We start from the raw sequence: 14,335 nt of genomic DNA, 5'->3' as shown, positions 1-14,335 counted from the left end.
CATCGCTTCATGTTTATAATGACTGTATTCCGTCTTTTGTGAATTGTGAGTCCTTTGCCCATTTTCATCTTGGGTTATTTTTTTTTCTTATTGATTTATGAAGTCTTTATTTTTGTAATAAGAAAATTAATTCTTTGTCATTTAGGCTGAGAATACTTTTCCTAACAGTTTTTCTTTAGAATTTGATTACAACCTTTATTTATCATGTCAAAATTTATATATTCAGATTTAGCCACTTTCCTCTTTTATGACATATATGAACATATGAACACACACAGTGCAGATATATTTGTATGTGCATGTATTTTATAATACATAAGCATACAATCATGTGCCTGTTTGTATATATTCGCATTTCAAAAAGCAGTCCTTATTTCAAAATAAAAAAAATATACACCCTTTGGTTCTTTCAGTTTAGTATTTTTATAGTTTCAGTTTTACATTTCATCTTTGCTCCTTTTGGAATTTAAATTGGCATAAGGAATGAGACTGGGATTCAGTTTATTTTTCCAAATGGCCAAGTAGTTGCCTTAATGACATTTACTGAGTCATCTGTCTTTAAAATGTCAGCCTGAATATGTACTGAAATCTCAGATCTGCTGGAGTCTATTTCCAAATTCTTTGTTCTGTTTCATTGATCAGCCTGTCCATCCCTCCAGTAGGACTACACTGTTAATCACATTTTTCAAAGATTCAATGTCATTTTTAGTATATTTATTGGCACTGACTGATAATATCATATCTGTGAATTCCCCATCTCATTCCCAATTGGATTTTATTCATATTGTATCTTTCTATATCATCTGACACATAAAAACCCATCATTGTTATATTTAATCAGAGATTTAAATTTTTACTGATATAAAATGACCAACTCTCACTTGAGATTTTTTGCTAGAATTCTAACTGGAGAGATTCTAACGTAGTTTTCCATGTTTTCTTTTGATGCTCATTTCCCAAATATACTTTTTTTCTAACTTTGCATTTTTAAAGCTTTACTATTTTATTGAAATTAATTCCATCTGAGTGGTTTTTACACTCAGTAAAGTAACCTAATTAAATTTACTGTTGTAATTATTTGCCTGTGTTTCTGTCATCTTCTTTGATATATTGTGTTTCTGTTATACTGCTACTTATTTATTATTTTTATTTGCATTACTGAATGTACCTTCATGTTTGGTATGATCTTCAGGGAAAATTAGAAAATAAGATTTATTCATTTCATTTTGTGATTTAATTCTATTTGTAATTATCATAAAATGTTTCAAAGTTATTCTTTCTTCTTCTTCCTTTTTTTTTTTTTTTTTGTGGTACGCGGGCCTCTCACTGTTGTGGCCTCTCCCGCTGCAGAGTACAGGCTCCAGACATGCAGGCTCAGTGGCCATGGCTCACAGGCCCAGCCACTCCGCAGCATGTGGGGTCCTCCCAGACCGGGGCACGAACCCGTGTCCCGTGCATCAGCAGGCGGACTCCCAACCACTGCGCCACCAGGGAAGCCCTCTTTCTTCTTTTATAAATTTATTTATTTTTAATATTTTTGGCTGCATTGGGTCTTCATCGCTGCACACGGGCTTTCTCTAGTTGCGGCGAGCAGGGGCTAATCTTCATTGCAGTGCGCGGGCTTCTCATTGTGGTGGCTTTTCCTGTTGTGGAGCACAGGCTCTATGTGCATGGGCTTCACCAGTTGTGGCACGTGGGCTTCAGTAGTTGTGGCTTGTGGGCTCTAGAGCACAGACGCAGTAGTTGTGGCGCACAGGCTTAGTTGTTCCACGGTATGTGGGATCTTCCCAGACCAGGGCTCAAACCAGTGTCTCCTGCATTCGCAGGCGGATTCTTAACCACTGCACCACCAAGGAAGTCCCTCAAACTTATTCTTAAACCGAACTTATATTGTCAGAACCCATAGCACAGCAGGATTTTTAGTTTTTTATTATCTTTATCGAAGTCAGCATTGGCTGCAACCCTCCCTGCTCCCCACTAGAATCTTTGTTTTACAAACTCTGCTACTGAAATTTCCTTTCTTTACTCTCTCCCTTATTTCCTTCCTTATTTCCTCCCTTTCTTTCTTCCTCTTTTAACTCTTGTATCAAAATATGACATACGTACAGGAAAGTACACAAATGATATGCAGAGCTCAATTAAATAACCAAAAGCAGGTAGAAAAACTATACATTCTTATGATAACCATCCAGCCCAGAAGCTCAGCTCACAGCTCAGTCAGTATCTCCTCCCCAGTCACCCAAGTTCAATCAACACCCTAACTGTCATAGTAATCATTACCTACATTCTCTTTACCATTTTTACTGCTTAAGCACATCTTTCTAAATATTAGTTATTTTTCCTGCTTTTCAAAGTTGACATAGATGAACTTGTACAATATACATGCTTTTGTACATTCTTTAGTTTAATATAAAGCTTGTGAGATTCATCCATGCTTTTGCCTGTAATTGTAGTTTGTAATTTCTGATGAGATGTCTGCTTCATCCTTATAGTTGTTTCTCTGTATGTAACTTGTCTTTTTCATCTGATTGTTTTTGAGACTTTTCTGTTTATCACTGGTGTTGAGCAAGTTGGTTGTGATTTGCTTAAGTATAATTTTCTTTATGTTTCTTGTGCTTTGGGGTCCTAGAACTTCTTGTATATGTGAGTTCATAGTTTTCATAAAGTTTCTGAAAAATTTCAGCAACTATTACTTCAAATATTTTTTTCTGTCTCCCTTTCCCATGCCTTCCTTGAGAGATTCCAGTGCATGATTATTGTATTTGGAATCACTCTTGAAGTTGTTCCATGGCTCACTGATGCTCTTTTCATTTCCTTCAGTCATTTATTCTCTCTGTGTTTGAATTTGGATCATTTCTCTAGATACATCTTCAAATTCACTAATCTTTTCTTCTGCACTGTCTAATAGGCCATTATTCCCATCAAGTATAATTTTCATCTCAGACACTCAACAGAGTGAATTGAATCTTTAGAAATTCAATTTGGGTCTTTTTATATCTTCCATGTTTCTAATGAACATGGTGATCCTTCTTTTAGCTTCTTGAAGATGTGGAATGCAATTAATAATTTTTAACATGCCCTTTCATATTATTACCCCATCTGTGCTGTTTCTGGATTGATTTCTATTCATTGATATCTCTTCTCCTATAGGTCATACGGTCCTGTGTCTTGTCAAGGAGGCCAATTAATAACCCTACAACAGACTCTGAGGGTTCAAGTAAAAGGAAGAGTCACACGTCTCTCACTTTAAATCAGAAACTAGAAATGATTAAGCTTAGTGAGGAAGGCGTGTCAAAAGCTAAGACAGGCTGAAAGCTAGGCTTCTCGCACTAGGCAGTTAGCTAAGTTATGAAGGCAAGGGAAAAGTTCTTGAAGGAAATTAAAAGTGATTCTCCAGTAAACACATGAATAATAAGAAAGCAGAACAGCCTTGTTGCTGATATGGAGAAAGATTCAGTGGTCTGGACAGAAGATCAAACCAGCCACAACATTCCCTTATGTCAAAGCCTAATCCAGGGCAAGGCCCTAACTCTCTTCAGTTCTATGAAGGCTGAGAGAGGTGAGGACGCTGCAGAAGAAAAGTTTGAAGCTAGCAGAGGTTGCTTCATGAGGTTTAAGAAAAAAAAATTCACCTCCATAACATAAAATTACAAGGTGAAGCAGCAAGTACTAATGTAGAAGCTGCAGTAAGTTACCCAGAAGATCTAGCTAAGATCATTAATGAAGGTGGCTACACTAAACAACAGCTTTTCAATGCAGAAGAAACAGCCTTCTATTGGAAGAAGATGCCATTTAGGACTTTTATAGCTAGATAGGAGAAGTCAATGCCTGGCTTCAAAGCTTCAAAGGACAGCCTGACTCTCTTGTTAGGGGCTAATGCAGATGGTGACTTTAAGTTGAAGCCAATGCTCATTTGCCATACCCCAAATCCTAGGACCCTTCAGAATTATGTTCAATCTTCTCTGCCTGTGCTCTATAAATGGAACAACAAAGCCTGGATGACAGCACATCTATTTACAACATGCTTTACTGAATATTTCAAGCCCACTGTTGAGAACTACTGCTCAGAAAAAAAGATTCCTTTCAAAATATTACTGCTCATTGACAATGAATTTGGTCACCCAAGAGCTCTGATGGAGATGTACAATGAAATTAATGTTGTTTTCATGCCTGCTAACAAAATATACATTCTGCAGCCCATGGGTCAAGGAGCAATTTTAGCTTTCAAGTCCCATTATTTAAGAAATACATTTCATAAGGCTATAGCTGCCATAGATACTTCTCTGATGGATCTGGGAAAAATAAACTGAAAACCTTCTGGAAAGGATTCACCATTTGAGAAGCCATTAGGGACATTCATGATTCATGGGAAGTGGTCAAAATGTGAACATTAACAGGAATTTGGAAGAAGTTGATTCCAACCCTCATGGATGACTTTGAGGAGTTCAAGACTTCAGTGGAGGAAGTAACTGCAGATGTGGTAGAAATAGCAAGAGAACTAGAATTAGAAGTGGAGGCTGAAGATGTGATTGAATTGCAACAATTTCAGGATCAAACCTTCACAGATGAGGAGTTACTTTTTATGGAAAAGCAAAGAAAGTGGTTTCTTGAGACGGAATCTAATTCTGGTGAATGCTGTGAAGATTGTTGAAATGACAGCAAAGGGTTTAGAACATTACATAAACTTAGTTAAGAAAGCAGTGGCAGGGTTTGAGAGGATAGACTCCAATTTTGAAAGAAGTTCTACTGTGGGTAAAATGCTATCAAACAGCACTGTATGCTACAGAGAAATCATTCATGGAAGGAAGAGTCAATGATGTGGAAAGCATCATTGTTGTCTTATTTTAAGAAACTGCTGCAGCCGCCCCAAACTTCAGCAACCACCACCCTGATCAGTCAGCAGCCATCAACATACAGGGAAGACCCTCCACCAGCAGAAAGATCACGACTCCCTGGAGACTCAGATGATAGTTAGCATTTTCTAGCAATAAAGTCTTTTTAAAATTAAGGTATGTGTATTTTTTTTAGACATAATGCTATTGCACACTTTAAATAGACTACAGTATATTGTAAACATAACTTTTATATGCACTGGGAAACCAAAATATTCATGTGACTTACTTTATTGCAATATTTGCTTTATTTCAGTGGTCTGGAACAGAACCCACAATATCTCCAAGGTGTGCCTGTACAAACACCCTTGAAAAGATTGGCCAAAACAAAGGCAGTAAGGGCCTCTGCTCATAAAACATGCAGGAACACAAGAGCTGCATGGAGATTTGTCTTCCAATACTTCTTTTCATGCCCGGTAATTTTGTTGATTACTCTGTTGGATGTAAGGTATGTTTCTCTTTCTATAAATGTTCTTGAGTTTCATTCTAAGATCAGTTAAGTTATTCAGAAACAGTTTGATCCTTTTAAGTCTTGTTGATAAGCTGGCTTGAGGAGGACAAGAGCAGCATTTAGTGAATTGCTAATTTTGCTCCACTATTGAGGTAAACCCCTTCTAAGCCCTCTTGAGTTTTTAGGTTTACCAGTCTGCCTGGTGGAAACAGGCACTCCTCTCAGCCCCATGGAAGCTTCAGGTATCATTCCCTCAAGTCCTTTAATGTTCTTTACCCAGCCTCTTATGCATGTGCAGATCAATACTCAGCCGAAGACTTGAGGGATTCCCTCTGTAGGTTTCTAGAGCGTTCCCTGTGTGGAGCTCTCTCCTCTCCAGGACTCTGCCCTGGAAACACTAGATGCTTGGCCTTCCAGGACTCTCAGCTCTGTGTCCTCAACTCAGGGAGTCTGCTGGGCTGTGCACTGTGGCCCGGAAAGTCTCTCCAGACAGTCAGCAGGGACAACCACAGGCCTCACCTCACTTCCTGACTCTCAGGTATCACTGAGACTTACCAAATTTTAATATGAATTTGTGCTTTTATTCTCCATGACAATGGAAAAACATTAGCATACTTTAATTTACCTCATCCCAATAAACGTCATTATTATGGTATATTTTATTAATTTTTTACAGAGATTTTATTTTTATTTATTTTTTAAACTTTTTAGTTTATATTGTAGTATAGTTGATTAACAATGTTGTGTTAGTTTCAGGTGTACAGCACAGTCATTCAGTTATACATATATGTGTATCTAGTCTTTTTCAAATTCTTTTCCCATTTAGGTTGTTACATAACATTGAGCAGAGTTCCCTGTTTTAATTCTAAGCATCTCTTAATTCCCATAGTACATTATTATTACAGGCATCATTATTAATTTGTACCATCAATACTCATTTACATTTATCCAACAATTACTATTTACCTTGCTTTTAATTTTTTCCTTCATCTTTGATCTTCTTTCTGGGATCAATGTCCCACCTGAAGAACACCAGAATCTTTTGGTGGTGAAGTTTGCTTTGTTTGGTCTGAAATGTTCTTAATTAACCTTTATTCTTGAAACATACATTTTCTCTGGGTTTAGAATCCTTGGTCGGCAGCTATTCTGTTGTACTGTCTTTTTATTTCCATCCTATCTTTTGCAAAGTTAGATATCAGTCCAGTTGTTTGATAATTGCTTTTGGATGTTCTGTTTATCTTTGGCTTTCAGGAACTTTACTGTATGGGCCTGGTTGTAGATTTATTTTGCTTGAAGTTCCAAGGACTTTTGGAACATGTGGCTTAATATCCCTTCTTACCAGAATTTCTTCAAGTATTGCCCAATTCCCTCTCCCCTTTCTGTCTGCGATTCCAATTACATGTGTAATAGACTTTGTCATTTTATCCTCCATATCTTTTCCCTTTCTTTAGTTTGCCATTCTATGCTTCTCTCCTGTTTTTATTTTGGATATGTTCTTCTGACCTAACTTCTAGTTCACAAATTGTCTTTCATCTGTGTCTAATAAGCCATAAACCCACTCACTGAATTCTTCATTTCAGTGTGACATCTTTTACTTCTAGACTTTTTCTTTTTTTCTTTTTTTCTGTTTTGAATTCTCAGTTCTCAGCTAAAATTTTCACTCTTGTCTTTATCCCCCTTATAGTCTTTGTGTTTTATACTTTGTAACACTATTATTTTCAGCCCAAGTGGGCTTGCCACCCTTGACTGTTTGTTTTTCATGTTACCTCCTTTCTTTATTTTTTTCTGGATATTTTCTGTCTGTGGTATGGACATTATATTTAACAAATTATTTATGTAAATGGCTTGAAACTTAGAATACTATTTTTTCCACAGCTAGTATGTAATTTACATTTGTTTTTCTCAGGTACCTTAGAGGGACTGGTAATCTAGGTTGATCTTAATATAATTTGGGGATTGAGATGATTCAAAGCTGAGCAGCAGTCTCGCAAGAGGCTGATCTACTGCTGTTTCATTCTTCCTGCTAAGGTATACATCTTTGGGGTTTCAACCCGAAACACAGGGGTTTACCAGGGCCCTTTGCCCTTTTGAGCAGTGGGACTTAAGATGCCTTTCGCAGAATCAGCAAATGCCCTAAGGTAAAAACAGTTTCAAATTCTGTCTCTGTATGTCCATTTTCATATATATTCATTATATATATATATATATATATATATATATATATATATGGGGTTTTTTTTTTGGTCCAGGCTGTCTAGTGGGAGTAATGGTCTAAATTATTTAGATTCTCATTGTTGAAAGTGCAAGTGTCTCCTTCTTTTTCTTTCTCATTTAAAATAATATACTATAATTTTCAAAGGTAAAAGCAACCATATAAGTAAGCTCTTTTGATACTAATTTTGAAACAATTATTTCAACGTTTTCATACATTTAAATGGGTCTCTTATCACGTAGCCCTTTCCAACTGTGCCCTTCTCAGTCCTGAATGTTTCCTTCCTTTCTGTATTTATTGTTTCTGCATAGGCCTTTTGTTAGTTTCTTCAGAAAGGACACTTGGGTGGCATATTTTCTTAATCTTTCTATTCCTGAGAAAATATTACTCTTGACTTCATGCATGAATAATAACTTCACTAAATATAGACACGGTGTCCTTTAGAGCTCTGGAAATGTGACTCCATTTGTTTGTTTGTTTGTTTTGTTTTGAGGATTTAGAGCTGTGGAAGAAGAAGGCTAAGGCTAATCTGATTTTGGTGATTTTGCTTATAACCTGATTTTGAATTTCCTAGATGCTTTAAAAGCCCCCCTTTATTATCGATCTTCAGAAATTCCATGAGGATTTGTAGGTTTCTGTTCTCATTTGAGTTTTCATTATCTTTGCCTATAAATACAACATGTACTCTTGTATTTTGGGTAGAGGAACTGGTTTACATTAGGAAAACATTTTTTTCTGTTATTTTTCTAAAGACTGCTTCATTTCTATTTGTCCTATTATCTCTTCTTGGTATTCCAAGGAGACGTAGATTTAATCTCCTGTATACACTGTCTCTATGTTTCACATTTATTCTCATTGGTATCATATCTTCCTTCCAGTAGTTGCAAATCCAATGCCTACAGAGTTCAGTCAGGTAAAAAAAATAAATGAAGCCAGCCAGGTACAAAATTAATAAGTAATGAGGATTGTGGAGAGCAAACATCCTTTCTAAATGTGGCAGCTACCAATCAGCTGGTATTTAGCTCTAGTAAAATACAGTTGACTCTTGAACAACATGGGTTTGAACTGTGCAGCTCACTTATAGGTAAGTTTTTTTCAACAAATATGTACTACATAGTACTACATAGTCTGTGGTTGGTTGAATCCATGGATGTGGAACCACAGATACGGAGGTCTGACTATAAAGTTGTTCACTGATTTTTGACTGTGTGGAGGGCTGGTGCCCCTAATTCCTGAGTTGTTCAAGATTCCAGATTCCATTTTTCCAGAAAAAGTAAAATCTGGGTTTTAGAAAATGCAATATTCCAAAGCAGAAAAAACAACAACAACAACTGAAAAAGAATCTCACAACTTACCATTGGGATGATCTTGACCACATACAGAATGATCTGTTACTTCATTTCCTTTTGTAATATTGTCATCCTTTGCAGAATCTGTCATCACAAACAAGCAAAATCCCTAGTCAGCATTTTTAACCAGGAAATACAGCAGCCCCCAGCACTAAAAGAATAGATCTATGTTTGGGGAAAAAAATCTATTATTTTTAAAAAATGCCATTAAAATACTTAAATATCTTCATCAATAATTAAGCTTAAAGTACTGCATAAGATGTCTGCACAAAGTTCACAAGGTAAAAACGGTAAAGATTCGGCTAGAACATCTTTTTCACAACAAGGGAGAAAATATAAGCAGGCTTTATGCATCAGTGAAAATCTTAGGAGAATTGTGCAAAAGGATATGAAAAGAAGGCAAAATAGAGAAGATTAAGGGAATATAATTTTAATGTTCTTAATGCTTCCATTACTGTTGTTGTGCATATATGGGAGCCTTGAGTCCTTGAAAAAAGCAGATGCAGAGCTTTGAAATCCAGTGGTAATTAAGTTCATCTTCCTCAGGAGCTATACGAGTAGAAAGATAGCAAAGGGGGAACACAAACCTTCTGTTTTGTGCAACTTCACCCCTTCTCTTGTGTAGCACATTTAAATGTGGGATCACCATAAGTTCATCATTTTTTTTTTATCGTATGATGTATTTTACAGGAAATATGTGGCTAAAAGGATTCCAATGATTTATGGACTCTTGCAAAGCTACAAAGGGCCCCCTGTTGGATGTTGGAGACCTCTAGGGAGGCTCTTCAAAATCCACTGGAAGGAGCACGTGAGTAGGTCAGCAGAAAGAAAGAAAATAGATCTTTCATTCCACAAATATTTACTAAGGGCCACCTCTACGCCAGGCACAGTTCTTGACACTGGGGAGTCAATAAACAAAACAACAAATCTCTGCTCTCATAGGGGTTACAATCTAGTGGATATTTTTCATGCAGTTAAAAGGGGGGTAATCCAAAGATATCTAAAAGTCATGAGCTAATTTGCATGCATGTGGACATGGAGAAAGCTGGGGATGGTAGACCAGCACGTCTTATACAAATGGGTTCTCGACTGAGTTCATATTCCTCAGTTGTGTTTTAACTCCCTAACAGAGCTGAATCAGATGGAATCTAAAATAAATCATTCTTGCTTTGTTTCCCTTACCCATTTTTCTATCTCCCTTCCCAAACTAGGAGATGGCTTTAAACAATATGTTTTAGAATATTATGAGAAAGTTTGTTTCTCCAACTTGCCACAAGCAACATTTGATGGACAAGTGAGAAACCTGGGTAGTTAACATAAGATTCAAATTTAAGAACCAGTGAAGCAAGTATACTCCCAAAGTGTATGGTTTTAATTGACTGCAAATAATTCCCCCAAGGCAAATGTTTAATTACCTGCACTGTTTCTTATTTCTTTCTGAGACTGACAATAAATTTCAAAGTCCAAATTTGGAAGCAAAACTTGAGCACAGACACATTTCCCAACTGTTAACTCACTCAAGTCAAATTGTTTTAAATCAGCTCCCATTACAATATGCCTTTTTATTTTAAATCTAACATGTGGATTAAAAAATATCATTTGAATACTTTTTTCCACATGAACACTGAAAATGAACAATGACTGAAAAAAGGTACTATATGAACCAGGCTAAATTTTACTTTTGAAAGTATTTTAGTTCTACTTGTTTATAGAAAATGGTACCATTTGATATGTAACCTTGTACAACACTCATTTCTTTCAAGATTATCCAAGATTTTGTATGTAGTTAAAATTTATTCATTTATACTTAACAATAATTCATTATATTTTCTAACTTACATAAACATTATGTTTCATGTACCAAATATGACTTAAGAAATGTCTTTTGAAAAGTGATTTACACTGAGTTTACAAGTTTATGGTTCAATGGGTCATGTAAGGTGGGTGAAAGTACTTAAAAAATTAATCATTAGTCTATACCTGTTTGTCACCAACATCTGTGTCTTTGGTAAGTTAAATGACCCTTTAATTTCAATTTCCTTGAGGAGTTGCTGTAACATTGCTATGGTACCTTCTGATCTTTTGTGCTCTAATATATACAATGTATTTCACTGACTCCAAGATATCATCAATTGTTATTCACACTATTATTTTGTATAGAATTTAAAAAATGAGACCAAATGAACTATAACACACTATAAATTCTAAGAATGTGTCCTGGCTTTGGAAATAAAATATATAAAAGACTATACATCCGAGAAATATGATGTTTCAGTATATTGTGTGTGTACAGAAATATGCCTTTATGTGATGACAAGGATTTCTCATCAATATGACCCATCACCAAAGCCACAAGTTCACTTTGTCTTGTATGTGAGCCTCTTCTCCAGAAGTGTACATACCTATTGTATGTACAGCAATAAAGCAAGATAAAAAGTATAAGCTCATGATAGCATGCACAAATAACCAGGTGGTTACAGAAGATTGTTTCCACTATAGTGTCTCTATTAAAAGGGCTATGTGAATTTCCAGTCTCATGAACTTTAGCAGGACTGGTTTTGATCCTGAATATTTTAAACCATGGATCCCATTACATTACACTTAGTCGTGGGTTTGAAATGACTGGAGATTTTCTGCTTGGGAGGGGATGAAAGCTGCACTATATATGTATATAAAGTCATTATTCATAACGAGAAAGAGGGAAAATATATCCAGTATGTATTGTCATTAAAAGAGGCTATTTTTTGTGTGTAAGTTCCATAAACTACCATGAAAACTATAGTTGTATATACTAAATTCTTGAATCACCTTGGATTCACATTTTATTTAATTCTAAAAATTATCATTTGGTAATGTTCAAAAAACGTGAAAGAGTTATCACCTAATTCTGAGATTCTGTCAATGTTCTTTTAATAGCAGAGAATTTGAATTAAATTTATATGTAGATCCTGACTTTCAAAATACTTAAGGTCAACGTCCTATTCGACAATTTTTTCAAATGCAAATATTAAATCAAATAGCCAAGCCAAAGTTCTAAAGACAGAAATTCTAAACAGTAGGTCATTTTTAATGAGGTCAATTACACATGTCTACACAGGATAGTACATGTATAGATTTAAGTTGTGATGATAAATGATAATACTATTGAATTTTTAATAAACATATCTAGACTATAAATCAAAATAAATGCTCTCTCTTTTGAAAATGTTCCCTTAGAACAAAAGTTCTTAACCCTAGAGCACCACTAAATATACTCTAGGGGTCCACAAACCTTTTTGAAATGATATGCAAATGTGTGCTTATATTCATATGTTCATTTTTCTGGGAGGAGATAGCTTCTGTCATATTCTTGTAGGGATCCGTGACCCCAACAAGGTTAAAAATAACTATAGAAATGTATACTCTAATGCCAGTGACACTGCCATTTTTAAAATGAATTTATTTTTTATTTTTGGCTGCATTGGCTCTTCGTTGCTTGTGCGGGCTTCCTCTAGTTGCAGCACGCGTGCTTCTCATTGTGGTGGCATCTCTTGTTGCGGAGCACAGGCTCTAGGTGCACAGGCTTTGGTAGTTGTGGCTCGCGGGCTCTAGAGCACAGGCTCAGTAGTTGTGGCGCACGGGCTTAGCTGCTCCGCGGCATGTGGGATCTTCCCGGACCAGGGTTCGAACCCATGTCCCCTGCACTGGCAGGTGGATTCTTAACCACTGCTCCACCAGGGAAGTCCGATTAACTATCTTTGAGGACATTTTCAAGCCAGGAGGTGAACAAAATCCATCTAGTAAGAGAGGTAGCCCCTGACTATTATTCAGAGTAGTGGCAAGAGGTCATTTGGGTGTAAAAGTTCTAATGGGTCTGAACAAAATAAATGCCATGTGTGAATGCCTACATGTAAAATATTCTTGCTCTGTAACGTGTCAACATCCACATGTGAGCACCTTAGCTTGATGCAAAAGTTGCACAGAAACACAATCACCTGGATTGCCTTTGATTCTTATAAAATAGTTAAACCAAGCAAAACATTTATCCTGGTCTGTTCATTTAGCTGGTTTAATGTGTGAAGCAATTAGAATAAAGTAATTTTTCTTCCAGCTGAACAGTGTGATAATTCACAATAAACTAGAGTCTCTACAGCTGATTAGGGTCTCCTTGAAGCTTTGCAGTGATGCCTCCATACATAAAGGAAAAATATATCCTGCAATACATTCCCAGAGGATTCAGATGGCAAAGCTCAGAACTGTGCTTGGTCCCCGTGACGCTGGATACATAGGCTGCACTATGTTTACCTGAAAAGGAACTGGGTCCACAGGATAGGACATGGCCCTGAGCAGTGGGAACTGAGCTATGGTTGGTCACTTGCCTCCACTATGCTCTCATTAACCCCCATTAAAAGGCAGAGAATCATTCCCAGAGCTGTGGAATCTGTGTACTAAGTGTCTTTGAGACATGCCTGGGAGAATTAACATCACGTATACTAACTTTGTTTCTATAAGGAAACATATTCCAAATTCTGAACAGTACACCTGGGTAAACCAGCTTATTCCAACACTGGAGGGGGTATTCTTCTGCAGGTTGTTTTTGAAAATATAAGCAAATAAGAGAATCAATCATAAGTGGATGGGCACTAGGTTGGAGGTGTGATTCTAGGTTTACACCTACAAGCTTCATAACTAGGAAAATCCTTTCACTTTACATGCTTTCAGTTTCAGCATCTAGGACCTGAGGGTGTCAAGGCAGATAATCCCTTTTATACACTTTATAACTCTAATCTGCTGACTTGTTCAAATGATCTCTTCCTTCCAGATAGCACTTCTCTGTAAACCTTTCCACTCTTCCCTCATTAGCTGCCTACCTGTGTTGGACAGTTCTTGAACTGAGATTTTTACTGTCTATTTATAAAATAAAGGTTAATAGTGGGGGAAGTGTTGCTGTGTGACATCAGTGACATACTGGCCGCCTTTAATTCTGCAACTCCGCGAAGAATCATCACAATGCAAAACAGAACAGTTGGGTATGAAGCCGGGCTGGAAAATGATGGAAAAAGAAATGCTTAATTACCCCTTCCATCAAGTTAATTTTTCCCCTTTGGCGATGTAAACAAAGGCAAATCTGCTCTTGTTGGGTTGTCTGTGACCTGCTCTCCTTGACCTCCATCCTCTGATGCCTTTCTGTTCTCGCCTCCCTCTCCCTTGCTGAGCCTTGCACTGCAGGCTCTCTTGAAATCATTAAAAAAAAAAAATCAGACCAGGCCACAGGCATGAAAAGTAGCTATGGTTCTAAATACAAACTGACTTGAAATTCTATTAAAATGTTCATCTATAAATCAGGGAGAAGACAAGTATTTTATTTACACTTTGGTTTAATTTGATCTGATAACTACTACTGAGAGGACTGTCCCCTTAGGAGAAGGGAGGAGGGATTTTTTTGACCCTT

General features: G+C 36.6%; 1 protein-coding gene across 3 annotated transcripts in view; it reads right to left on the bottom strand.

Moving 5' to 3' along the window:
- MACROD2 (mono-ADP ribosylhydrolase 2) overlaps positions 1 to 14,335 on the bottom strand; it is a 1,992,245-nt gene that overhangs the window by 85,155 nt on the left and 1,892,755 nt on the right. For all 3 annotated transcript variants that reach the window (XM_060078113.1, XM_060078114.1, XM_060078115.1), the window contains one exon: positions 8,911 to 8,988. In XM_060078113.1, the coding sequence (XP_059934096.1) occupies positions 8,911 to 8,988 (78 nt within the window). The remainder of the gene's footprint in view (positions 1 to 8,910; positions 8,989 to 14,335) is intronic.

The sequence above is a fragment of the Mesoplodon densirostris genome, chromosome 16 (genome assembly GCF_025265405.1).
Source record: "Mesoplodon densirostris isolate mMesDen1 chromosome 16, mMesDen1 primary haplotype, whole genome shotgun sequence".
Lineage (NCBI taxonomy): Eukaryota > Metazoa > Chordata > Mammalia > Artiodactyla > Ziphiidae > Mesoplodon > Mesoplodon densirostris.
This window is presented reverse-complemented; position numbering and strand designations above follow the sequence as displayed.